Genomic DNA, 27170 nt, shown 5'->3' with positions numbered 1-27170 from the left:
TATATAGAAAATGTTTTAGATCTTTGAGTTCATCTCATGAAAAATGGGAGCAAAAACAAAAGTGTTGCATTTATATTTTTGTTCAGTGTAGAATCAAGTGTCCATTTAACTTGGGTAGAGAGATTGGTGTTGCAAATAGACTGTTTTTGCAATGTCAGTTCAATGATTGGACCGTTTTAAGGGAGTGATACTATTTGTTTTCAAGTTCATGACTGCAGCAGAAGGTATTTTTAGGAAAATGTTGTGACCATATAAACCACTCCCCTTTCAGTGTGGAACAAACGTTTTTTCATTATCTAGTGAAACATCCGGCTGTTTTGACCCTGTTCAGTTTGATCTGGTGTGGCCTCTGCAGGGCGTTGTTGTTGTACAAGTGTGAAAATGATTGATGGTGTATGACTTTTTTTTTGTCTCCTATCATCAGTACTCTGTCCAGCTGCATGCATGCAGTGGTGGCGCTGCTCTACCCCTTCTCCTGGCAACACACCTTCATCCCCGTGCTGCCGGGGTCCATGTTGGATATTGTGTGCTGTCCCACTCCCTTCCTGGTGGGGCTGCTGTCCAGCTCTTTGCCCAAGCTAAAGGACTTGCCTGTGGAGGAAGTGAGTTCAAAATATCTGCACTTTCTCTGGATGTCTACCTCTGCTCTGTCCCTGGGTGTTTCTCAATGTCGCGGAAGGCTGCTCCAGAGCCACTATTTCAAGCATACTACGTCATTGAGTGCCGCCGAAGGCCTGCTCCAATGTCCAGCATACTTGGAATTCTACCGAGGCCGGCGTATGACGCACACCTGCACACCTGTTAGCCTGTTCCACAATTCTTCGTTTTCCGAGGCTAGGAAGGATTCTTGCCTCGCTTCTGAAGCAAGTGACTCGAAAGACATGTGCTACCAAGCAAGCGTCCTCGACAATGAGAAACACCCCCTGATTGTTCTGCCTCTATCTCTATGTTCTGTCATTCCTGATTGAAGTCTGTTTCCTGGACTATTGGATATTAGTGTCAATTCAACAATACAGATTAATAAGATTTCCATTTTTAATTGGTGGGCTGTTTTCTCTTCCTCTGCCTCTTGTCTTTTTATATTAATCAACCATCCATGTCACTATTAACTAAAATAAAGAATTCAAAGTCAAGGTTTATTCTTGGACTCTACCCTTTGAATGAGATGTGAATTCATTATTTGTTTTGGGTCAGTGGCGGTCATGGAACAACAATACATTTCAAAATGGGTTTTGGGAACTTGTAAGCAACATTTTCAATGATTTGATTTTTAACAGAAAGACCAATCAATGATTTGATAAATCAATAAAATAGCAATTACAATTGTACGTTTGTACTTCTCTATCCATCTATATTGTAGATAAATTAAGTTTTTAAAATTATTTTTGAAAAATGATATATCTTTTTATTTTTTTCACAGGCTTTAATGGTTGACCTAGGAACTGACCGATTCATCCGACAGGTACGTCTATGAACTAAAGATCTGGAGGAAACCTGAGCTGAAAGCCAGTCTGTTTGCTGTTTGTCAACTTTGCCTAATATTGTAAACTGCTTTTCACCTGTATATTAAATACATATTTATCATTATTGACATGCTGAAAATCATATCCTCATCCAGTCATCAAACTGTCTCAGTAATGTGTCTTACATGACAATAAAAATGTATCTATATAAAGTGAACAAATATGAGGCACCATGAGTTACTAGTCATACCAGACCATGTAAGGCTGAAGCAGCAAAACCCCCGAGTTTACAGAGTGAGTGTGCATTTTATTCTCGTCTGTTAGAAGAAGAGCGTGTTGTTTCTTCTTTCAAACGTGACATGGTCTCGCTTTAAACAAGGCTATAGAACATGCGGTTCTCTGCTGTAAGTCTGAGCCTAACCCTTTGAAACTGATTCTCCAAACGTTGATGTTTATCGCTGGTGACGGCAGTGTTTTCGGTTGTTTATAGATGGACGACGAGGCCTCACTGTTGCCGCGGAAACTTCAGGCAGCTCTTGAGCAAGCGCTGGAGCAGAGGAATGACATCATCAGTCAGGACTCCGACAGCGAGTCAGACGAAGGTGAATAAGAGACAAATCCCCACATCCTGCCAAGACAGATGTTTGCCTTGTTAATTAGAACAACCGTTACTGTAGCGGCAACATGTTCAGTCTCTGTGAAACTCTGACGTCTTCTGTTGACACTGCTCATCACAGTGAGTCACAAAGCCTCACTTTAGAGGTAAACTATTATCTGTTCCTGGTCGTAAGTGGTATGTACCGAGCAGACTGATGCACACTCCCATTATGGTTATTTGCTTTTTCATTTTGAATAAAACCACAAACTCTGTCTGTCCCATCCCCAAAAATGATTGCTAAAAACAGAAACGCAACAAACATAATAATATTAAATACAAATAAACAAGTTTAGTCGATTAGGGGAACAAAAAAATGAATATTCCCTTAAAGATCAAAATCTATACACACAATAAACAAAATAAATCATAAACACAACTATTAATATTTTAACAAGAATAATATGTATAACATGTTTATCAGAGATAGCAAGACTAGATAAGAAATAAACATCTGTATATGCACATACATGTTTACAGATGCATGCATACATTAATCATCTGAAGTGTGCAAATATGTCATCATATTGTTGTAACGCTTACCCTACCTGTAATGGGTTCCGATGAGGCTTTATTATTCAAAATAGGTGAATCTGTGGCAAATTAACACAAACACTTTGATCTGTACAGTTTTGAGAAGACAACAATCACATATAAGTGAAGTTTTTCGCTTTAGCTTAATGTCTCAAAGTGTCTCCCATATGGTCTAGCGGTTAGGATTCCTGGTTTTCACCCAGGCGGCCCGGGTTCAACTCCCGGTATGGGAACTAGGATTTTAAGAGGGCTTAACCCCAAGGGATCAATCATGGGTTTTATTTGTGATACTTCAGTTTACAGACCAAATAACAAGAGAAGAATATGGATATGCAGAGTCAATAATAAATAATATCTGATCAATCTTTTACAAAGATATGCACACCGTTCCATATCGCTGCATTAAAAGGGACAGACTTTCTGTCTCTGCTTTCCACATTCTTCCATGAAATACCTGCAACCTGCAGTCAGTTAAACTCAAATGACATTTGAGCTTTATTTGACATGCGTCTACAAACAGTAATTTCCTCCTTGTAATTGACAGTTTGCCTGGCCTACGAGCTGGCAATGATATCTTACCTTCACTGTACAAAACAATGATTATGGGAGGGAAAAAAAAACTAATTTAAAATGTCCTTTAATGGATCTTAAACAGGTCTCCCCTTGAAGCTTTCACTCTCATTTTCCAATAGATATATACTGGCTAAATACTGTGACAACACCAGTGTAAGAGAAATAGAAGTCATAAAGACGCCACCACATTATTATTTTATAATTTAAATTACTGACTGATTTGACCAAGCATGAAATTAACATATCATTTGAAATATCTGTAATCCAAACCATGTATTTTTATTTTTGACTCTGATTGCTTCTTTCTGATGTAAACATACTGTGTGTGACAAATATGTGTAAGGACTTTATTATGAATAGCAAAAAAAAGTACTCAGTATAATCCCTTTTCCTTTGTGTCTACAGAGTATAACTCCTTGAACAGCCTGGTGTCAGAGGCCTTCATCCGCTTCTTCCTGGAGACCATCGGCCATTACTCCCTGTTTATCACTCAGAATGAGCGAGGAGAGCGTGTTTTCCAGAGAGAGGCCTTCCGCAAGTCTGTGGCGTCTAAAAGCATCCGTCGTTTCCTGGGTGTCTTCATGGAGTCTCAGATGTTTGCGGGGTTCATTCAGGACCGGGAGCTGAGGAAGACCCGGGCTAAAGGTAGTCTGTCAGTTGTTTCTCTGTACACTTCTTCTTTAAGGATCTCCACCCCTCTACTAACTGAAATACTAACTGTGCAGGAGTGGGCTCTGCAGTAATACTGATCTCTAGTGGTTGGAACCTACCATATGCATGTTTTCTTTCTGTTCTTCTTGGCAGACACAAATAATTGCAACTTCCTTGAATACTAAGATGTTTCATATTTCCTTTTTTTAAATCTTGTGTATTGTGCTGTTGTCAGGTCTGTTTGAGCAGAGGGTGGATCAGTATCTGGAGGAGCTGCCAGACACAGAGCAGAGTGGAGTCAACAAGTTTCTGAAAGGCCTTGGTGAGTCCTGCAGCACACACACAAGGACAAACTCAGATTGCATACGTTTTTTATTTATGCAGTTCTGAAATCAGGCTGCTCAGATATTTCCTCTATAGCTTTTTTTGAACAATCTCGTACTACAAGATTATATCACACAACTCTTTGTTAGAGGGAGCTACACACCAACTTTCAATTTGCCGCTTTCTCATTTCAATCCATATTTTAACTAATGGAGAAAAGAAACTTTGTTGATAGTTTATAATTCTAATTTAACTTCACTTTTAGCTGCACTGTGCAGAATAATATATGTGCAGTTTGAGAAGGCTGTTTCCACATTCATCTGCTGGAGGGGGACATGTTATCTGTGCTCACCTGCAATCTCAGTTTAAGGCGTGTGATGCTCCATACACGTAGGATTGTATGTATTTATTTTTGATGCCTATAAAGATTTCTGGAGGGCATATTAAAATAGGTTATCAGGAAACTACACACTACAGAAGATATTAAGATTTCCACACTGACTTCAGAGAGACAGATCACAGTTAAATCCTCATGTAATCTGAGCCTGCTTTAATCCCCATATACTGTTTAATTACCTGAATAAAAGTAAGCTCTCAGATGCATTTACATGATCTAATTGATTTGTTTTTAATATTTTCAGGAAGTAAAATGAAGTTTCTCCACAAAAAGAACTGAGGGGAAAAGACCTGAAGTCTCTGCCTTATGATGATTTTCACCATTTTAAAAATATTTTATCAATGTTTTTTATGTAAACATGTACATATTATTTCACTGTAAGCTGGCTGTGATACTCTTCAGTGTATGTTTATAGTACCTTATGAGATAGCGATAGCAGGACGGTACACAGAGAGTGAGCCGTAGAGTAACCACTGATGTCCAGGTGTGTGTGAGAAGAGTGTGTGAGTGTATGTGACCTGACATGGGCATATATGTACAGTTCATATGTTTTCATTTTGCATTATTTTATCACAGTGTTGTCCTCTGTTTCAGGAGTGTAATACCTATTAAAAAACTGTAAGACAATGAAGAAAATGATTGTAACTCTTCATAGAGTCTTTTGCAATCTTTTATTTATTTTTTTTGAAAGTGCTTCAAAGTGTACAATATTGATTATTATTATAAATATTTGTGTTGTTAGCTTTTGTTTAAAGGTCAATCTATAATTTTGACGCATCATTGGTTTGTTCTTATTTTTTAAGACAAAAAAGTGATCCTTTTCTTCTCATATCTACCAACAAGGCCAATTATCAAACACAACAATACAATACAATGTACTCTGCAGCCCTTTTAATCTACAAAAACTAAACCCAGAGCTTTTCCACTCTTAGAAACAAAAACATGTTATTCACAGTTTGACAGATGATGTACAAATCTCCTCTATTTACAGCCGACATCTCAATGACAGCCTCCCCTAAAGCTATGCATTAAGAGAAGCTGCTAAGATCCCAAAAGGCACAGTTAGTCTAGCACCAGCTACCACATGCTGCCTCTAACCTTATTACGTCTCTGCACATCACTCTGGTGGCTGTCACTGCCACGCTGTTAATAGCTCTCCTCACTGAGAGGCTCGCTGTTGATTCCACCGCCATGTTACTTTCCTCTGCTTGTGTCCATTACTGCAATTAAGGGTGACATTTGATGTGAAATCACAGCGTTCTAGCAGGGACACTTACTCTACATCCATTTTGTTATCTTACCGGGAAGGACAGTTTATGAAACAACTACTTATGTCACATTTGTATGTATAAGGCTTTATTTTAATTTTGGGAAATCTTGATTTTACTCTACTGAATCTAACTAATGGTTTACATATTGAGAATATACAAAACAAATGTGCATCAGTGATTTAATACCATGAAGAGGACTATAACGCAGATTGAGTACTATGTTACTTGTATTTATTATTCCACTGCTATATTATGCCCATAATTAAGAAAGGATTTTAATGGTTTTTTTTATGAGAATATATTCACATGGTTGTACTTTCTACTTTAAATCAGGGATATTGTTTATTTTCATCCACCAACTGACTCTATGTAAGTATAAAATGAAAACTATATATTTGTTTTTATTTAGTAGAAATACCATGTTCAGATAGGCTACATGCAGTGGCTTACATTATTAAAAATATCTGACATTTTGTGAAATAAAAGTAATAAGTTCAATTGAAAGTAGTAAAATAACAAAATACATGTTCTTCATAACATTTCTCCTCTGCTTATAATAGATACTTTTCACATTTTGTTAAACCTACTGTTATTTTGACTTGGATAAGATGTGATTATGATATGATGTGAATATTTCTTCCATCACGTTGCAACTGTGCTGTTACAATTGAAAGTGTCACACTACAGCTTTGAGAAACGTCAGAAGAATTGCGTGAGAACGAATATAAAATCTCACGATTAACTGCGAGACTTGGTTGTCTCTAAACATTTGGCCGGTCTAAAGAGCGACATCCGATGGGGGGAGCGACACTCGGAGATGCACGGGTCAAGGTAACAAAAAATAAAACAAACACTCTCGAGATTAGGACGGACACACACTGCAGGCAGCACACCTGACGTGACTGACAGGACGACAGAAGTTAGCAGCAGACAGTCTCATCCTCGCACGCGCTCACACTGATGTTTACCTGACAGGATGCTTGGCACGAGCAGCGCACTTCACATTTGTACACAGAAACAGTTTCTGGAGGCTCTGTTACAACAAACTATCGGTGTGCTGACTTTGTGTTTGCGGGGTCGATGTCCTTTTGTTTTGGTGTGGTGCTCCATGATGGCATGATGAGGGCGTAATCTCATGCGCACTTTCTAAAAAATAAAATGCCGCTCAGTGCTGCTGCTGGAGGTGATGATGCTAATGCAGAGGCAGGCTGAGGATGTGGGGGCAGACCTTCATACAGTCTATGGGGCAGATGCTCTGACAGTTTGACTGGCAGGCTTGTTGACGCGTTAGTAAAGTGCTGTCAGACACTTTCATGAGCAGATGGAACAGCCACACGTGCCATAAGGTAAACCCCAAACTCCCACCGCTGTGTACCGTGAGGAATACATCACCAAACTATGGTGGCATACTTTTTCTTATCGGTAGGATTTTCATGACTTCATTGTAGCATTCAAACAGGGATGTGTTGTTTTACAGTGATTTTTACAAACTCTATAGTTGCAACAAATAAGAATGATGTAGGTTGTTTTTTATGTTTATTGAGAAGTTAAAGCTCCCGTTTCATTTCACAGAGGAATTAAAGTAGGCTACATAATGTAAACCTTTTCCAACTTAATATGCATTAGAACACATTTACTTGACTTCACTAATACACTATGATACATTATGGCTGTACCTGGCCATAACAAGGATTTTAGAAATACTGTATACAATTAGTTTTAGTCTACCCCAAACATGCTACTGAGTGCTCTCTGTTTTAACAGAGATTACAGCAAGGGGCTACACAATATTGTGTTCCTGAATATTGCACATTTTTGTCTAAATACAAATTTCAATAACATATTTTTTGATTTTGTCTACTATTTTGATAAACAATTTAGCATGTACTGTACAGTAACTTATATTCAACATTTAACCAACAGCTGTATTAATCAATATATTTTTTTATAATGAATAATTATTAATGAATTACATGACTACATTTCATTTGAAAGGGACAGAACAACAGAGAGATATTTCCCATTTCTACTGTAATGTTAACTACTTGTTCAGCTAATCAGTTATTCTGTGGTGTCCAAGTTGTTGTGTCAACCACCAACTTTTGCTTCTAAGTCAACAACTTTACACAGACATAATAGTTAGAGCTTTCGTTTCATCGACCCCCAGGTGGTCAAACATGTATTAAAGGCATTTGAAAATAAATATTAAGGGTTATTTTTAAGGGAGTTTTTAAACAAGATATAACTTTATGCATAACGATGAGGTGTCACAGCAAAGAGAAAGTAAACATTTGAAGCGCATGACGCACTAATTGTTGACAAGATCAATGATACAAGGTGTGTATGCTTATACAAATAGTTTATATACAGTAACTCCAGAAGGGTTTATCAAAACATATTGAAATAGTTTGGGTATTTTTGATATACAGTTGTGATTTCTTAAGAATCTATTTGCATTTTATGTGGAGTCGCTTTTCTCCTTTTGGTGGATTTCTTTGAAGAACAGAGAGAAAGTTATTTGAAGACAGAAATAGATGAATGGAATATAGCTTAAGAGTGGTTGTAGATACTCCTGCTTTCTTTGTGATCTCATCTCTCCAGTGTTAATAAATGTTACATAGGTGGTGCTTTCAAGGGAGAGATCACTGTGCAGGTTTCTATTATTGTGACATCTCTTGAGATAGCGTGCGTATCTAGTCCCAGCTTCACTTAGCAGGGCAGGGAGAGCGGGCAGGAGGTTTCAGTTTTAAAGATGAATGCTCTGAAGGTTCAGTGAAAGCCACAGCACACTCGGAGAAGGCTATGAAGCTGTGTCAAAGAAAGGCAGGGTGTACGACGACTGACTAATTGTGTTTCAAATTGGGTCTTTGCGCACACAATGGGGAATGGGATTTTTATGAGCTCCCCACTGAAACACCCAAGGATGAGAAAGTTGTCAGATTTGTAGGTCAGGCTGCAGGGGCTGTTGTTAGGCAGACTAGCTCACAGTTTTACATATCACAGCGGTTTTATAATGGATTAAACTTCATGGCGAGTGTTTGTTTGAAATGTCAAATGCATTTAAGTAGCATTCTGTTTCCCAGCTCTCATATTGCCATGTTTCTTTTGCAGATGCATTGAGTATTATCCCTTTGTTGTCAAATATTCTTCACTCATTGTCTACAGTTGGCTGCTTTTCTTTCTTCTTACAGTGTGTGCTTCATTTTCTCTGACATGCTGAGTTAAAATCTTAATTGATTTCACAGTGTTAGAGGTAATTGCAGGAGTGTACCCTAGTCCCATCTGGAGCTTATCAGAGCCTGACCCGGTTTCTGTGTTATTGCGTAGCTGCAGCTCCACTGGGACATGCCCCCTCCTCGTGCTGATTACGGGAAGAAGGCCACAGCCGTCCCTTTCTAGCCCAGTGCGACATATCCCGTCACAACCTGAGCCTAACATCGCCTTATCCTGCCTCACACTGCCTGCTCCAGAGAACTAAAAGTTGCTTATGGTACACTTTACCCCTCCTTGTCTCACTGTAGGTCATTTGTTCTTCCTTCCAGTTTTGGAAAAAGCTTCCGGGTATATTTTGCCCTACAAAAAAATAATTATCTTATCACCCTAATTCCCAATTATTATGCACAGGCTTATTTAAGAAAACGGATTAGATGTTCTCTCTTTTTTTTGGTGGCTGCACCAGTAATCGGGGGGATGGATTTGAATGTGACACTCCTGTCCTCCACTGCAGTGAGGGGGTCCTACACTTGGATGAACTGGGGGAGGAGAGAGCACAGTGCGGCTGTCATGTAAGCCGTCTCCTCTGGGGCCGCCTTTCGGTGCGCGCTGCTTCCTGTCTCAGGTAGAAGCCTCAGTGTTTCTGCTGCTGAGGCGTCAGGCTGATCGCTCTGCTCTCCCTGCAGCTGAGTTATCAACGGATCCACTCTTAAAGCACTACAATGGAGAAGGTAAGGTTTGTTTCTGCATTGTTTTCTATCTGGATTTTGACACAGATATAGATGTTTATTTTTGTGTTGCAGTTTCTAAATGTTCACTGTTGATCTTGAGATTGAAGCCCCTTAGGGCACTTTGGGCCTTTCTGTGCAGACTTGGCATGCTTCCTATGTTTATGTTGCTCTCTCCGCCTAACAGATAGGTGAGATGTTAGGAATACCTGGAAGAGAATACAGGTTTTTAAAACTGGATTAAGTCCCAAGGCTGCTCTTAAATTAGTAGGAAGGGTCATCTGCAGAGAATGAATTTCCCCACAGGGATCACTGAGGTATTATTAAGGTAAAAATAGCTGCACTGTGCATAATCTTACTGGGTTGCTGTGGAAAGCTGCCATACTATTTTATTTAACAGATTTTTCAATACATCATAATGTTTAAATGCTGAGGTTTGGAAAATTAAATCAGTGTTTAACTGATTTTGCCTGACACAAATAATGCTGTAAATGTTGATCCTCTTCTTCTGACACTTTCTGAGGCATTTGCAAGCTTGAGAACAGATGACAACTCTTTGAAGTGTGATTTAGCACAAAGTGGCAACACAAATGTTTCTGACATATGCAACCTTGTCTTTCTATCACATGTGCCTCTTTGTGTGGCACAGACACAGTGTGTGTTCACTGTACATGTTTATATGTGTGTGTTTCAGAGCTGCTCAGAGTGCTCAGTGCCGACTCTTGCACACAGCCTGTGTACACTCTGCAACAAGTGGTTGTGTTACCAGTGCACAGATGTGCATCAGCATCAGAGAGCCCCCACCACTTCCCAGTACACAGACATGCACCAGCAGCATAGGCCCGGTGCCCCCCCGAGCTCTGACCTGCACCAGAGAGGCTCCAGCTCCCTGTCTCCGACTGGACAAGGCAAGATATTTTCCATATTTGAACAATTTGTCCCCTCCATTTCCCGCCCAGTATGACAGATTATCAATTGGGCTCTATGTCAACACAAAGCTTTTTTTTGCTTCTTTGTTTTCCCTCTGGGGCTTTGTTTGTTTGTTAATCATGTCTCAGTAGGAACCATGGCGATGAATAATGCATGAGAGTGATGATGGTTGATACAAGTTCCTGGAAATCTCTGCGTTTTATTAAAACCTCTCTTCAACACGTGGCCCGGATTCTAAGCTGCCTGCATGATTTTATTTTTGCTGATATTAGTGTTGCTATTTAAAGACCCTCAAGTATGGCTGGCAGCTTTGTTGCCAGCTGCTTTTGCAAGTGTATGTCGCTCAAGTTGTCAAACGATAAAGACTAAGTTCTGGACTTTATTGTGATGTGGGGATGTTACTGTTTGATTTGTGTACTTGTGAGAAAGAGCCGTGTGAGTGCGCTGACAGACAGGATGTGGTCAGTGAGATAAGGTTGATGCACACAGGGTGATGCTCAGCTCTTCACCACATGGAGGTGTGATAATGTGCAGGCAGGGGGGTTGGATGAGGTGAGGCGATCAGCGTAGAGCAGCAGGGCGAGTGTTCATTAGCCGTATCCATCTATTGTTAGATATATGTTCTGCACCTTCTACAGTGACCTATTTAGAAATGTGTGAGAGATACTTCTGAGGTGTGCATTAGTATGTGTAGTTGGTGCATCAAAGGCATTGGACAGCATTGAAAAATTGTTTCACTTACATCTCATACATCTTTATCAAAGTCTCATTACAACCTCAACTTGCAACCTATTTCCTGCGCTTGTATTTTTGTATTAACTTGCAGAGTTAGTTCTAATGATGCATGCCAATATAACTCATCACAGTTGACTTGTTAGCCCCCTGTCCCACTTGTAGCACCATTGTAAATAGTCACAGACTGCTTATACTTTGAAAAGCTACATGAATGTAAAGACAAGAAGTGTATTGAGAGACTAACCGATTTCTTATTGTGATCGTTTGAAAAAATATGCAACTAAAACTTTATTATATACAATAATGATATGTATATGCATCCCCAACAATGCGGGCCAACATTCTCTGCAATGATCTAATTATAAAAAACACATTTTCAAATTCTTTCAATTAGCCAAACCACACCCAAAAAATTACTGATTTTATTTCACTAGACATTGTGATAATATATACATTTGATAACTTTGAACATATTAAACTAGTTAGTGTTTGTCTTTGTCCCGAGCGTCCTCCTCTGGCTGTTTGTGTGTTTTGCTTGCTGTCTGTTGCTAATGCTCACTCCTCTCTCCTCCCTCCCTCCCTCCCTTCCTCCGTCTGTCTTTTAGGCCCAGGGTCGTATCCTTGTTCCCTCCTCATGTGCCACTCTCACAGACAGGAGCCCTTGGAGCTGTTTTGTGAGTCATGTGACCTTCTGTGCTGTACCAGCTGTCACCTGTCCTCCCACAAAAACCACAGGTCAGTCCTCAGACACACAGCACAAGGGCACTGCAGAGAAGGGCTAACCGCAGGTTAAAAACTTCCCCGCGCAACTTCAACTACCGTGTCACTTTCATTGTCTGTATCTGCATACACTACCCTTGGCTCGCCTAATACATATTAAGTATTCATACGCTTTAGTTTTCTGTGATGTTACAGTACTGTATCTGCCTTTTGAGGTCACCTGAATAATGTCTTGTCCCCAAGGGAAACCATTGTGTTCTTCCTGCCTGAGAATACATTAGTTGTGTTTCTGTGTGGTTGATGCTGTGATCTGTGTTCAGGGTGGTGCAGATCGGGAAGGCCCTCCAGGACCAGCAGTGGTTGTTTGAAAGCCTGGTGGTGCAGGTGGATGAGAGGAGGTCTGCGGTGGAGAACAATGCTAAGCAGATAGAGGACAGGTTGGTTTGAACTCTACAATCAGTGTCCCATTTCTTAGCAACTTCTGCCACACATGCTCAATAATTTAACAGTGTGAAATATAACGATCTAATGCATAAATTACCGTCTGCAATGGTGCTCTGTTCTGCTTTTGGGATTTATTTTCGCCTTTCTGTCTTTCCAGACTTCATGGAGTAAAGATTGCACACAGGAAGGCAGAGAACCAGATTAAAATGGCAAAGATGATAATGATGAACGAGCTTAACAAACGAGCCAACCTATTAATAGAGCAACTGGAGGTAATTACTTTCTTTTTCTTTCCTTCTCATCGCCAGCCATGAATCTACATGCAAAGAATCAGTAACCGCCGTGATGTAATCAGTCCTGAAAGCAAGCAAACAAGAACCCATAATAATCTGTCAAAGCTAAAAGAAAAGAAGGGCCATTGATTTCCCCCACAGTCCAGCATTGACTCTCTGTGTACCAGTAATTACTGGATGCTTTTTCATGCGTTTTTCTTCACAGAAAATCTCCAAGGACTTCCAGCAGCGCCTGGAGGACCAGCTGCAGGGGGCAATAGAGATATGTGGCCAGCTGGACCATGTTCAGAAGTTCATCACCTGGGCTACGACCCACCACTGCAGAGGCCCGGTGCTCTTCAGCAGGGCTCTGGTACGCTGACAGGGCAAGCAGCAGACGGTCACTGTCCTATTCTAACACATATGGTCCTATGAGGAAGGAATACTTAATCTCTATTGCTTCTTTTTCATTTCTAAATGTTATAGATGTAAAGTTTACAAGGCACTACTCAGCTAGTGAGAACAGCCATACAATGTCCCCTGGGTTTCTAGAGGAGCTTTGTCACAGTAAGCTGAGAACATTTTTAAAGTTGCATCTGCTGAGACTTGAAAAACCACAAATAAAATAATGAAAAAGCAGGTTTTATGAACTTGAAACATTGAGACATGCAGGGAGGGTTTAGCCAAATACTTTCAAGTCAGGACATCTTGGTCTTCATTTTGACTTTTTTTTGTAAGTTTCATGTAATATGTGTTACTTAATGGAAGAGTATTCCAAATAAACCTCATACTCTAATAGTTCAAAGGGAATGCTTTTTTTAAAACTTAATCTTAAGCTTAGTGTGGGATTCGATCTCCAGCAGCTTTCCTTTCAGCAGTATATGGAGGTTTATTTTGATACTCCCTTTACTTTTCACTCTGTAAAGCAGCTGGGTTTATAAAACACATATTCTTCTTTCAGATTTCTCTCCAGATGCAGCAACTTCTTGACTCGTCACTCCACTCAGACTCTGGGAGTCCTGTTAAGATAAAATTCAACTGGGATGCTAGTTACTGGGCTAAGCAGATTTCCTCATTAGGTAAAATGAATGTTATTAAAGCGAAATGGTTATATTTAGCTGTTTTATTACTGTTAAACTTAATGTAATAAATCATCTATATGAGAATATTGTTTTTTGAAAAATGCAAGCAAATGTGTTCATTTTTTCTAATTTGTTTTCAATGTAACTATATCTGTTATATCATTACAAAAAAATGTATATAGTTACCATCATTATTCTCATAATTGGAACAAATTATTTTCTGTTTCAATGTTTAAAAAGTGTGTTATTAATCATGTAATAATTGCATGATGTATTACATTCTTTTAAACATAGTTTTTAATGTCGCTCTGCAGGCCAGCTGACTGTTGAAGGGGGAAACTGCACGTATCCTCAGGGCTTGGCCTGCTCCAGTATTCTCCGGCCTCAGCCCATCCCCTGCCTGTCTCTGCCGTCCGTGTGTCACAGAGGACGAGAGCCGGGCTGCGGGTACCAGAGCTGCTGCGAGCCCCAAATGTGTTGCCTGCACGGCGTTCCCTCTCAGCCTGATATATCCAGCCTGGAAAAAAGCCAGCTGGAAGCCACGCTTTATAGATCCAGCTGTGTTCAGCCTGCTCTTATCTCTGCCTCCTTGCACCAGAGCCAGCAGCTCCAGAAGTGCTGGGACCGAGAGAGTGTCTCACATTGTCCTCCTGCATCTTCACCTGTCCGGATCACAGGACCTATCAACTGCAGTCGAGGATCTACATCCCAGCCACAAGCTGTCGCCTCACAGCTCCAGTCTCAAAATAAATCTTATCTCTACCGCCAGCACCAGAGAGAAGTTCTTCTAGACAGCCAGACTCAGCCGAGTGCAGAGCGCAGCGGGCCAGGCCAACGTCAGAGGAAGCTGTCCACCAGCACTCTGCAGCAGGATCTCAGCCACACAGGCGTGGACAGAGACCTGTTGACTGACGAAGACTGGGAGGGGAGACGCAGAGTGGAGGAGGCTGGTGGACAAACGGCAGCAGTTGAGAGCAGGGAGCTGCTGGGTGTGGAGGTTCAGCAGGACAGGAGGGGGCAGAGTCCGGTCCAACAGCAGCTCCTTGGTCCTCCAGAGCTGAGGAGAGAGCTGCAGAGAAACAGACCAGCACTGAGACTCAGAGACCAAAGAGATGGCAGGGTGAGAGATAAAGTTAATAATAGACACCTACTTATACCGGATATTGCAATATTTTTGTTTGTTAAGCATAAACACAACATAATTAAAATGTTTAATACATTTGGCACAAACATGTACACTAAAACCAGTTAACTTTGCTGGAAACTAAATCATTAGCTTTTGCTATTTCGTAAAATAGAAATAGCAGTTTACATTTAGTCACGACACAAAGTCCATGCAATAGCTGCTATAAAGCTATCGATCATCAAACGATGCAAAATACATAAGGCAACCTTTATCAAAAACTTTGATATGCCACAAACACAAATGACAGAGTAAATAAACAAATATATTTGTTATAGCTCAAATTAGCTGTCATGAATGAAAAGGAAAATGCAGCCTGTAAAACATTTTACATATCCACTTTTGCTTATTCGTTGTTCTTCTAAAATCACTTTTATATAGTTGTAGTGTTAGTAAAGCGACATAGTTGTGATCCTCATTTGTAAATCAGGCGTATTTGTTTGTGGTAAACATTAACACTACGATTATGTGTACCTCAGTATTCGGATTATTGTTTCACACGTGGTTCAGCAATGCTCCTACAGCCTCAAACTAATTTGAAGCCAACTCCCAACCCATGACATGGTAAACCACACAACACTGTTTGTTCACACCTTTCAAAAACCACAATGTATCAGCAGGCTCGCCTTAACCTGCCCTCAGGCCCCCTTTTTTTTTTTTTCTTTAATTTTTTTAATTGTATTTAAACAACAAATCAAAGTCATTTATAGCCTCGGCAGGCTCAGTGATCGCACGCACACACACACACACACACACACACACACACACACACACACACACACACACACACACACACACACACACACACACACACACACACACACACACACACACACACACACACACACACACACACACACACACACACACACACACACACACACACACACATACACGTGCTATATAAATAAAACTTGATTTGATTTGACAGCTCGCACTCAGGCTCAGATGAATCATCAGCCTGGCTCTTTCTTTTTCTCTTTCGTTGAGTGTCTGCTCTGTACTCATCGGACACGGTGGGGGACATGTTCTTTGCTGCTGTCTCAAAGTTGTCAAACTGATCCCGTAGGCCTGCTACATATTCACGTTATGACCTGACTAGATCCACAGCATTGCAGAGGTCCAATTCCACTATCTGCAGAGCAGCGCTCACGCCCTGGAAACGTTGGAGAATGGCATTCCACATGTTGGACATTAGTGCAATTTCCAGTTTATTCATATTTTTATGCAATACCCTGGCCTCTCTTGTGCTCAGATTATGGTGCTCATCATCCACAATGTTGAGCAGAGATTGTTGGATACAGGCGTAATTCAGACACAGGGCTTTGGTTGCAACAGCATGCGCTGACCATCTTGTATCGGAAAGCGTTTTTTAAAGTTTCAATTCGGTGATTTTCATTAGGCTGCAAACCCGCCTTGATCCTCTGCCACCGTAAAGTGCTCTTTGATGCAAAGTTAAACAACGCTTGCACAAAACTAAAAAACTGTTCAGTCTCTCCACAACAGTTAACGCTGTTAATCCCCACCAGATTTAAGGTGTGCGCTGCACAGGGAACCCACTCTGCCAGTGGGTTAATCTGTTTGATGCAGGCCTGCACGCCTTTGTATGTGCCTGACCTGTTGCTAGCATTGTCATAACACTGTCCTCTACTACAGTTATTGATATCAATGCCCATGTCTCCTAAAACACCAATTACTGAATTGAACAGCGCTTCTCCGGTGTGACTGGATTCTGGAAATGGGGAGGAATTTGACAAAACGCTCCTCTATACAGCCCTCTGGTGATACGTACCGCAGGATGAATGTCAGCTGGTCCACATGTGTGATATCTGGCATGGAGTCCACACTGACAGAGAAATACTTAGCCAGTTTTACTCTGCTGATGACTTCATCCAGCAATCCCTGTCCCATCAGCTGTATGAATTCCTCACACACATTTAGTGAGAGGTAGGATGGATTTCTTCTGCCGGCATTTCCGTATTTCTGAATATGGGCTTTTAAAAAAGGATCAAACTGACTGATCAGCTCCATGCTACCCAAATAGTTGCCATTGTTGGTGTCCCCAAACCTGTGGCTGTCACCCCTAAAAGCAAGTCTCCGCTCTGCCAGATACTTGACTACAGTGACAACCCTCTGCAGCACCTCATTAAACTGTTTATTTAGTTCTGAATCCACTGTTCCACGGTCAGCTGTCTGATTAATGAAGGATACCATGGCTTTCCTGTGCATGTCACAGCTTTCATGTTCGGCTATCCGTTCATTTGCGTGCTTCCAATTAGAGTATCCCACGTTGCCAAAAGACGTGTCTCTCTTATCGCCAAATAGTTTGCATGCAAAGCAGAAGACACTACCTCGGGATGGTGAGTAACATAGCCACTCCCTGATCATACTCCCCGTTACCCAGCTTGCGCTTGAATACGCTTCTGGAGAAGTATCTCTTCTGATGCTTGTACTGCTGCTCTGAGGCAGAGAGGTCAGCTTCTCTGTTTTGACACAATTCCGGACCCATTTTCGCCCAGTAGAGAAGCACCTGTTTGTCCATGTTGTTGCCCCAGAGACCTGGGTCAGTGCTGTAGGGGTCGTCTAGTTCTCCTGTATCCTCATTTTCCCGCTTGTCTTCTCCACTCTGCTCTACGCGCGCCTGGTCCTCTCCTCCAGATGAGTGACGTATCGGGCCTCCCTCGTGTATTTGTCCGGATGCCGTTGGCTCCCCTCCACGTAGCAAGTCCTCGTCGTCCTCTCCATCTCCTCCAACAGATAACGTCCCTCCTGTCTGTTTTTGCTGTCCCGCTACTCCATCGCTATCAGAACCAGACGGCCTACTTGGCTCCGAGGCCCCGCGGCCGGCACCGCTGCCGCTCGGTACAGAACTAATCTGTCCTTTCTCCTCATCCTGGCCTACAGGTTTAAAATAACCTGTAAGCTTCGGCATGTTTTGTAATAGCTGCTTGTCTCGAAACTCCTTTTCCCTCAACAATTTCCTTTTCCGAGTGCCACTCTCAAACTTTTTCTTCTTCAACATTTTCTCCTAAACAACCTTCATCTGTCACTCAATCACTCGCAATTTGAATAAGTCACATGTGAAACATATTCTCATTCTGATTGGCTGTTAAGTGGTGCCCACTGACTGTTTCAGAGTCATCATTTTTTATGCTGTTGTTATGCCTGCTGTGACGTAAAGTTACTCCATTCTCCGCTTGTAATTATGCCTTTAAAAGCTTCAAAGTTGTATTTATCATCTGAATTTGCAGAAACAAGTTTAATATTCTGAAAGCCAAGACTTTTTTGATTTGAAATCAGATGAAAACAAACTGTAACGGACCCTGCCGTGTTATCTATGATTACTATATGCCTCACATTCATAATTTCAGCGGAGAGAGGCGAAGCGGAGCTGTGGAAGAGCAGAGAGGCGAGGGAGAGCTGTCTTCTTCCCTTTACAAGCTTAAAAAATGTAGTCATCGTGTGATTTTGGAAATAAAATTTCATATTCTGAAAGCCAAGACTTGGTTTATTTAAAATAAAAAATAAACACCCGAAATAAAAAATAAAACAATTAGAATTTTTTTTACATTTTTTTTTTGGCTCATGATAGGCCCCCAATCTCCGTAGGCCCCTGGGCTTCAGCCCAGGTCAGCCCGTGCATTAAGGCGGCCCTGTGTATCAATCTCCCTGAGCAAGCGATCAAACATCTGTGTTTGATGGGAAATAGGTCAAACAAAAAGAACAAAGACAACAAAGTCTAATTTAAAAAAAGATTAATGTAGTGACACTTATGTCTAATCAAACGCCAGTGGTAAAATTATATACATATGGGAAGCTGGTATTATACATTTCTGCAATATCCAAGTTGAAGTGTTGAATTTGAGGCGGTAATCAGTTTTAATTAATATCTGTAAAAGACTGACACCAAAGGAGCGCTTTATTTTAATGCCAGAATGATCACTTCCCACAGTTGACAGCTAGCCTGAAAACAGATGGTGCAACAGAAATGTGCTCCTGCTTTTATGAAGGGAAAACAAAGAGCGGCTTTGATATTTAAAGCTGTGCTGTTCAAAGCAATGCCCAAAACCAGGAGAGCACTGTTCATCATAATCACACTTGATGCCAGAGGTTTGAGTAGCCATGTAATTACCCCCCAAAAAAACTCTCTACGTGCATGTTTTCCAACACAAAGATGTATTATTTTTTCATTTTCAAGTCAAACAACTTCAGAAAAGGACATAAAACCACTTGGACGCAGCCATTTATGTGCTTAACCTGTCATTAATGAGACGCTAAGGGAATAGAGGGAGCTGCCTGTTTGATTTCAGTTCTGTTTAGCACTCTGAGATAAATTCCTACACCCCTTCATCGTTCCAGAGAGAAGGATTATAGTCTATTCTCCCCCACAGTCTAACCCTGCAAACCTCTCCCAAGGGGCATGGATCAGGTAAGTGTTTTAATCGCATGATACTAAGCAGCACATTCCCGGTGTCAGCCTGGCTTGAATATTTAAGATGGTTCACTAGTAAGAGAAAACAAAGAGGAAGGAGGGAGGTTTTAAAAAAACAAAACAACCTAGTGTTTAATGATTTGTCAGCCCTCCTGCACGCTTGAGATGTTTGAAGAAGCTTTTACGGACATTTGCTTTAGTTAAATTGTAATAGAAGAAAAGGAAAGAGTGGTAGAAAGCTGGTTTTGTTTTAATAAAATGCCCACACTGCACACCTGATAGTGAATTTACATATCATAATTGGTGTTGTAACCAAACCTTTCATTGCCTGTATAACTGTAATATATGCAGCTCTGCGCTTGTTAGTTGCTTAGAATTAGTCTGAGAATAAATAGGCGATTAATGATGTTTCATTCAGTGTCTGGTTGTGTGTGTGCTTGTGTGACACTCAGGTTTTTTTTTTCACTGCACACATCCCACTCCTTTTCTCTCCTGTCTGTTGTTAAAGGCATAAACAGGGGCATCTGTGCATGTGATGCGGATTGGAAACCTGCTTAGTTTTGCCTGTTTGTGTTTTTGACAGAGCTCCACATCCCTGGAGGTGTCGCTGACAGCCCATGAGTGTGTATCTGATGTGCAGAGCAGCAGACTCAGCCCTTCTTTAGGGTGCACAAGGAGGGAAAGACGCTCCCAGAGCATCCCTGCAGAACTGGCAGCCCCGTCTACCAGCCCTCACTCTGAAAGGCCCACAGGATGCACTCACGGACTACAGGCAGGAACTGCAACTAAGGTAACCCTTTAGCAGAATACAAGCACACATGAGGAGGAAATGCAGCTCAGCCTTGATATAGAATAAAGGTGATCACTGATGTGGTTTGCCTTCTGTACGTGTAAGATCTGGCTTTGCAAAGGATTAGCAATAACAAGCTTTCTCTTGCCATAAACAGTTTCACTAAAACATTAAAATGTTACTCTGATTTAAGGGCCAAACTATTATTTTCCTGATTATCTTCTTGACCATTTAATTCATCTTTATGGAATGTCATGTTTTTCTTTTCTTTTTTAAATGAGGTCCCCACACTTTCAAAACTGTCAGAGACTTTTCAAGAGCTTGTGTGAAGTGTGAGACAGAGATCAAGGATAACCCATGTTACAACATTGATACTTTCTCTAATGAGGACAAATAATTCACTTTGTACCCTGGCTTAAGGGTAGTCATATCTTAAGCTACCGCTACCTACCGCTTAAGATATGATCATCCAAACCCATGTTAGTTTAGGAAATCATGTAGTAGCCAGTTTTTCCAACCAATTTTGACAATATCACTATTTTAAATATCAAAACAATTCTGGAGCAAGTCTTTGTTTGGACAAATATGAGCATCATAATAAAAGAAACATATACTAATAAGGTTAAATATACTAATATGTTTTACATAATGTTTCTTTTGTTCTAAGTATGTCAGTATGGACCCCAGGCAGAGGAGAGCTTCAGATGGGGTGCTTTGTGTTGTGAAGGAAACCTCGCCTCACACAGCGCCCTCCAGAGGACACCGCTCTCCTCTGTCCTATAAGACAGAGCCAGGTGCTGCTAAATACTACTTGCATAAATACTTAGCATACAATTATTTCTCATATCATATCATAAAAATAAAGTGCAAAGTTTGTAAATACATGCTCATCACCCTTCTTTTCTAGATCATTCCTTTACATGTGTAAATGAAGAGATTGATTATGAGGCCAAAGAGAAAAGCAGGGCGACAAGAAACGACCAAAACAGGTGTGCCGTGTTGTCTAGTCAAACACCTGTCCTTATATTATAAAACCAAGGTTTTAATCATTTATTCTTTACTTGTCAACAGAGACGTTCAGAAGGACTCAGGAAAGCCCAGGGTCCCAGTGGTTTGCCTCGAGCGTCTCAAAATACTTGTGTCTCAACTCCCCCCACATGGACGACGGCAGAGCGACCCCTTACCTACCAGCCGCACGGAGAAGAGTGAGACTCTGAGAAACTGGCCAGATGCAACATCTGAAGTAAGTATTATTTAAATAAATACACTAGAATGTTTAAAGAAAGTAATGACATTTAAAATGAATTGTATTTATACGGCTTTCTTTAGGTGGTCATTATGTTTTTATATGATAAACATTTGTTTTCTTCAAATTCAAAGGACATCCAATGCCAAGATATTTTAGATATTCAGCTTGTCATGTTTAGTCTCAATACTTTTTGGATACCAACAGAAGTGGTCGAAAGTTAAGCAGTATTTCTTGTATGACCGTTTTTTGAGAACATTTAACTTACCTGACTTCAGTAAGGTATCAAAAAAATATTGCTTACCTTAATGTTTCGTAGCTTTACATATGTTTGATATTGTGTTGGAACAATGGCTACTTCTTCTCTAAGAAATAGAAATCACTAGAGATGATGGTTAAAATTCTCTTAAAAGTATGCATGTCTCAGATTCTTCAAATCTATTTAACAAATTATGATTCAAGCATGTAAGACTTTTTCTCTTCTCTTATGTGTTTGTAAACATAGGGGATATCTGGAGGCTCTGAGACCACCAGGACCCCTCACTCCATTACAGCATCACCATATGCACAGCGTAATCAGTCTACCACACACTTGACCACCAGTGAGTTTGACAGCCGAGGAAGAATCAGCTGTCGTAAAGTATCCACGCCTCCTGTTGACCCTAAATATATGCCACAGATATACTCTTCATTGGACCTGGACTCTGAATCTGATCCGAGATCAGCTTCAGAGGACGCAGTCATTTCCAGGGTTGATCCAGACACACAGCTAGACTCAGATGCAACACCGGATTCAAATGCAGAGTCTTCATCTGAGGCTGAACTTGAATATCTGGCTGAGGAGAAATCAGCAGGAGAAATTGGGCTCTGCGATGAGAATGATATCACAGGGGATTCAGAGCCAAGTCTTGAGTATGAGGCAGACCCAGAATCAGATCCAGCAGCAGGATCAGAGGATGGCCAAGAGCTGGATGGGGATCCTGGAATAGAGTCAGACGTCCAGCCTGACTATGATCACAGTTCTCAGGCAGAAACTGACTCTGAGGCTGTGTCCGATCAGCCTGTAGACTCTCAGGGCTCGGTGGAGTCTGAGCTCGACATAGAGTCTGAACCTGAGCTAACAACCGACGACCCCCAGCCGCTCCGCTCTGACCTGGAAGAGGACGCCCACGTTGGATCTGCTCAGAGGACACTTCTGATGGCAAACGCTGACGATCAGGGATGCTCCGAGGAAGTCCAGTCTGACCTGGACAATGCAGAGATGGAGAGCGAGGACTTCTGTGCTGTGTGTCTGATTGGAGGGGACCTGCTGTGCTGTGACCGCTGTCCAAAGGTTTTTCATCTGTCTTGCCACATCCCATCTCTACTAAGCTTCCCCTCGTAAGCTTCTTATAATTTAACTTGGAATTGATCCAGCACATTCAACATTATTTTCTCAGCTCTTCTTAAACCTTTTGTTTGAAGCACTTTCGTTAACCTTTCTTTTCCTGTTCAGAGGTGACTGGGTGTGCAGCCTCTGCAGGGACGTGGTAACGCCCGAGGTTGAGTATGACTGTGAGAATGAGAGAACATCTGGAGAACACACATCAGCACATGGACCGCCTGCCTGTGACCAAAGAGTAGGTCATTTATTAAGTGCTTGTAACAATGCTCTCTGATTGTGTTTGTCTTCATTCGGAATGATTTTCCTTTATGTTTGCTCAACTGTAGAAATGTGAGCGGCTGACCCTTCTGATCCTCAGTAACATCCTGAGCGCTCCCTTCCATGAGCCCGTCAGTCCACTTGTGAGTAATCACCCGTTTAATTACAGATCAGTTACAGAAAAGGCTAAATCATTTTAATAATCTCATTTATTTGTTATAACTCTCACAAGAACATAGCAGCATCATGAGGAGTTTTCCTTATTGTTTCGGCAAACATAAACACACTTTGCTGGTATATCTGTCAGGGGACTTAAAGATACCCTTAAGAGTTATTTGTAACAGTAAAGTTATGTTCACATAAGTTTTTCTCACAAAATCGCATTGAGTGTTTCCTTGAGGCCTGACAAACTCATGAATGTATCTGCTTCCCCACTAAACATTTGCAAAGCTGATTTTCAAAACATTAAATGTTTGCTTGAATGTGCATTCTTGTATCCTGAGTGATACAAACAGAGGGATCCCACTCATACTGTACAAACATTGCACAATAGCACAGCTAGAGGTTGATAACTATAGGTTACTTACGTAACCCCAGTTCTCAGAGTAACATGAAGTGAGATGTCTCACTATGGGATGCGCCTCATCGTGGAGCAAACAGAAGCATCAATCTCATTACGCCAATCCTGATTGGCTGGTGATCTTGACGTCAACGTCAGGGAATCACCCCCTATAAGTAGCTTGCGCCACGACGCATGCGTCATTCAAAATAAGCACCTCTTCTCGCTTCACCATAGCAAGGAGGGCCGTCTGGTGAGACATCTCACTTCATGTTACTCTGAGAACTGGGGTTACGTAAGTAACCTATAGTTCTCATTCATAACACTCCGTTCGATGTCTCACTATGGGAAATTGTAGCTCCCGTATTGCCAGACGAGCTTATCTCGAAAATCACCAACCAACCAGAACTTAACAGGTAGAGTCCCGACTCAACAAGGTGCCCAGCACTGCTCGGGCCACGCTTGGAGCGGAGACGTCTAGCCTGTAAAAGCGGACAAAAGTGAGCGGCGAGGACCAGCTCGCCGCTGCACAGATGTCTTGGATGGAAACACCCTTGAACAAAGCCCAGGATGGACCAGCTCGCCGCTGCACAGATGTCTTGGATGGAAACACCCTTGAACAAAGCCCAGGATGTAGCCAGGCCCCGAGTCGAGTGAGCCCGCAGACCCAAAGGTGCTTGCAAACTCTGACTCGTATAGGCCAAAGCAATTGCCTCCACAATCCAGTGGGAGAGCCGTTGCTTAGTAACAGGCTTGCCCTTGTGAGGGTTAGCCCAGGACACAAAGAGTTGGTCATTAAGACGAAGCTCCTTTGATCTGTCCATATATGTGCGTAAAGCACGGACTGGACACAACAGATCCTGCTGCTGTTCCCCGGAGGAACACAGCGGCGGAGGAAATGCCTCAATGTCAATTGGGGTACACGAACCAACCACCTTTGGTGTAAAGGCAGGGTTGGGCTTCAACAACACTCTCGTTTGCCCTGGGGCGAACTGAGTGCATGAAGGATGTACAGACAGCGCATGAATATCACTGACCCGCTTGGCGGATGCCAGGGCCAGTAACAGCACTGTCTTGAGTGACAGATGTTTCATGTCAGCTCCTTCCAGGGGTTCAAATGGGGTCATTCTGAGCCCATTTAAAACCACTGCCAAGTCCCATAAGGGCACCAGTGACCTGGAGACAGGGAGGAGCCTGCGAGCTCCCTTCATAAAACGGCAGACCAAAGGATGTTGGCTAGCCGTCTTACCCTCAAAGCCCACATGGCATGCAGCAATAGCAGCCAGGTACACCTTGATCGTGGAGAAAGCTCTGTGTTTATCGATCAAGTCCTGTAGAAATGATAAAATCACCCCGACAGGACATTGAAAGGAGATGTGTCCTTCTTGAAGGCACCACTCCTCAAACACCCCCCACTTACAGTCATAAAGAGACCTGGTGGAGGAAGCTCTCACACTCTGAATAGTGTTTATCACCTTCTGAGGGAGTCCCACTGTATTCAGATTGTACCACTCACGGGTCAGGCCCATAGTGCCCGCGCTCTGGGCGTGGGTGAAGGATCTTCCCCCCCGCCTGAGACAATCTGTCCCTGCGTAGTGGGGGCTGCCATGGCTGCCCGCACAACAGCTGATATATCTCTGCCAGCCCGTACGTTGCGGGCTAGGGCGGAGCCATCAGGATAACGGCCCGTCTACACTACAGGCGTCAAAAAATGCTTTCAACGCTTCGCCCATTCATTTGAATGGGGTGACGTAGGATATTTTCAAACTTCGCCGAACTGCATTGTGGGTAGCATGGCAAGGCGTTGCAAGCATCGCGAGCGTCTATCGGCGTCAAAAGTTGAACCATGTTCAACTTTTGAGGCTCGATGCTTGCTCGAAGCTGGCGTCAGCCAATCAAATCCCGTTTATGCAAATCCTGCCAGTACAAGCGCTAGCCAATCAAACCGCGTGCAAGCTGGGAGAGCCAGACCGCAGTTCATTTCCTTATATTCCAAACGAGAAATTACGGTAGCAAATCACCCGGTTCTTTCCGACCAGAACTATTTACCGGGATACAAACCGGAGGAACCAGGCATGGAGGGAGGTGGCAGAGACAGTGGGTGAAACTGGTAGGTTTTCGCCTGTTTGGGGATTTTATATCCAGTTTACTTCGTTTTAACATTGCTATTGCTTTGTATGTCGGGGGCGGGAGATTCATGTGATTGGTTGTTGGTCGCGTTGCTTGCAAAAAATCGCCAAGCTTCAGACACGCCCAGCTTCAAGATGTTTTGATGCCTGTAGTGTAGACGGGCCGTAAGCGTGTGGCGTTGCTCCTTCACTCTGGCCAGAGTTGGGGGTATCAGAGCCAGGGGTGGGAACGCGTACAGAAGACCCGGAGGTCAATCGTGAACGAGTGCGTCCACGCCTAACGGTGCGTTTAAATCGTGCATTAAAGAGAACAGCTGTCATTGAGCATTTTCTCTTTATGCGAACAGATTTAACGCGGCTCTGCCGTAACGCACCCACAGCGGACTCACGATCCTTGGATGTGGAGTCCAGTCTGCATAGAGTGGTGCACCTCTGGACAGTAGTTCTGTCCCGAGGTACATCACTCCTGGTACATGCGTCGCTCTCAGAGAGAGGAGACGTCTGCCGCTCCAAGGGATCAGTTTGTGTGCCAGTGTGTGTGACTGGAGACAACCCAACCTCCCTTGGCGGTTCATACACGATACTGTGGTCGTGTTGTCTGTCCTCACGAGGACATGGTGTCCTCTGAGAGAAGGCAGAAAGCGTTTTAGGGTGGGGAACACCGCTAAAAGCTCCGGGTGATTTACGTGCGCCCGCTGGAGGCGACCTTCGTAAATACCCTATCAGCCTGTAAGACATGCGTCCGTGGTGACCACCTTCCGTGAAAGGACAGCACCCGTAGGCGCGCCACGTACTAGAAAAGTCGGGTGCGGCCAGTGGCGTAGTGCCACTACGCATCTCATAATAATCAATACTCTCCGCACGCCGTGGCGCGCGGGGTTTAGTTTTATTATGAGACCCATGTTGAGCAGGTGCTTTACGAGGACATTTGTCTGCGTAATCTGACTCTGCTCGGCGGGCATTATAGATAAAACCCTCCTTTCTAGGAGAGAGAGAATCTCTCTCTCCAGAATATGGGTTGACTCTCCCCGGGCTTGTGAATACAGATAGCCCGAGAAGCGAGGGGGGGTGACGGTGACTTGGAGTCTGTAGCTCCGTGTAACTGTCTTGAGAAACCCAAGCAGATGTCGTGAGCATCTCCCGCTGTATGCTCCTTAGAGTCAGCTGAGATGTCACGTCTCTTCCCCTCTGAGTCTC

General features: G+C 42.4%; 2 protein-coding genes and 1 non-coding gene across 12 annotated transcripts in view; all 3 read left to right on the top strand.

Moving 5' to 3' along the window:
- The window catches only part of dennd2b (DENN domain containing 2B), a 53318-nt gene extending 48082 nt beyond the window's left edge, over window positions 1–5236 (top strand). For all 4 annotated transcript variants that reach the window (XM_034217944.1, XM_034217948.1, XM_034217938.1 and 1 more), the window contains 6 exons: window positions 425–602; window positions 1421–1462; window positions 1954–2065; window positions 3631–3870; window positions 4112–4198; window positions 4842–5236. In XM_034217944.1, coding sequence (XP_034073835.1) covers window positions 425–602; window positions 1421–1462; window positions 1954–2065; window positions 3631–3870; window positions 4112–4198; window positions 4842–4876 — 694 coding nt within the window. In that variant the 3' untranslated portion in view covers window positions 4877–5236. The remainder of the gene's footprint in view (window positions 1–424; window positions 603–1420; window positions 1463–1953; window positions 2066–3630; window positions 3871–4111; window positions 4199–4841) is intronic.
- trnae-uuc lies at window positions 2814–2885 on the top strand. The gene has a single exon. It is a non-coding gene; the product is annotated as a tRNA-Glu (tRNA).
- A 1386-nt stretch (window positions 5237–6622) lies between the features above and the next one.
- trim66 (tripartite motif containing 66) overlaps window positions 6623–27170 on the top strand; it is a 34386-nt gene continuing 13838 nt past the window's right edge. For 4 of the 7 annotated variants that reach the window (XR_004569156.1, XR_004569157.1, XR_004569153.1 and 1 more), the window contains exons 1-15: window positions 9804–9812; window positions 10504–10717; window positions 12080–12209; window positions 12515–12631; window positions 12796–12910; window positions 13137–13283; window positions 13872–13989; window positions 14307–15112; window positions 20191–20397; window positions 21065–21191; window positions 21305–21386; window positions 21469–21640; window positions 22149–23023; window positions 23139–23262; window positions 23354–23428. Coding sequence is in view for 4 of the 7 variants with exons in the window: in XM_034217915.1 (XP_034073806.1) it covers window positions 9804–9812; window positions 10504–10717; window positions 12080–12209; window positions 12515–12631; window positions 12796–12910; window positions 13137–13283; window positions 13872–13989; window positions 14307–15112; window positions 20191–20397; window positions 21065–21191; window positions 21305–21386; window positions 21469–21640; window positions 22149–23023; window positions 23139–23262; window positions 23354–23428 (3318 nt within the window). In the remaining 3 variants the exon portion in view is untranslated. Of the gene's footprint in view, window positions 6700–9547; window positions 9813–10503; window positions 10718–12079; window positions 12210–12514; window positions 12632–12795; window positions 12911–13136; window positions 13284–13871; window positions 13990–14306; window positions 15113–20190; window positions 20398–21064; window positions 21192–21304; window positions 21387–21468; window positions 21641–22148; window positions 23024–23138; window positions 23263–23353; window positions 23429–27170 lie in introns of those variants that run through there. The other 3 variants (XM_034217893.1, XM_034217901.1, XM_034217930.1) reach the window with 3 other exon arrangements.

Source organism: Gymnodraco acuticeps, unplaced genomic scaffold (genome assembly GCF_902827175.1).
Source record: "Gymnodraco acuticeps unplaced genomic scaffold, fGymAcu1.1, whole genome shotgun sequence".
Classification (NCBI taxonomy): Eukaryota; Metazoa; Chordata; class Actinopteri; order Perciformes; family Bathydraconidae; genus Gymnodraco; species Gymnodraco acuticeps.
This window is presented reverse-complemented; position numbering and strand designations above follow the sequence as displayed.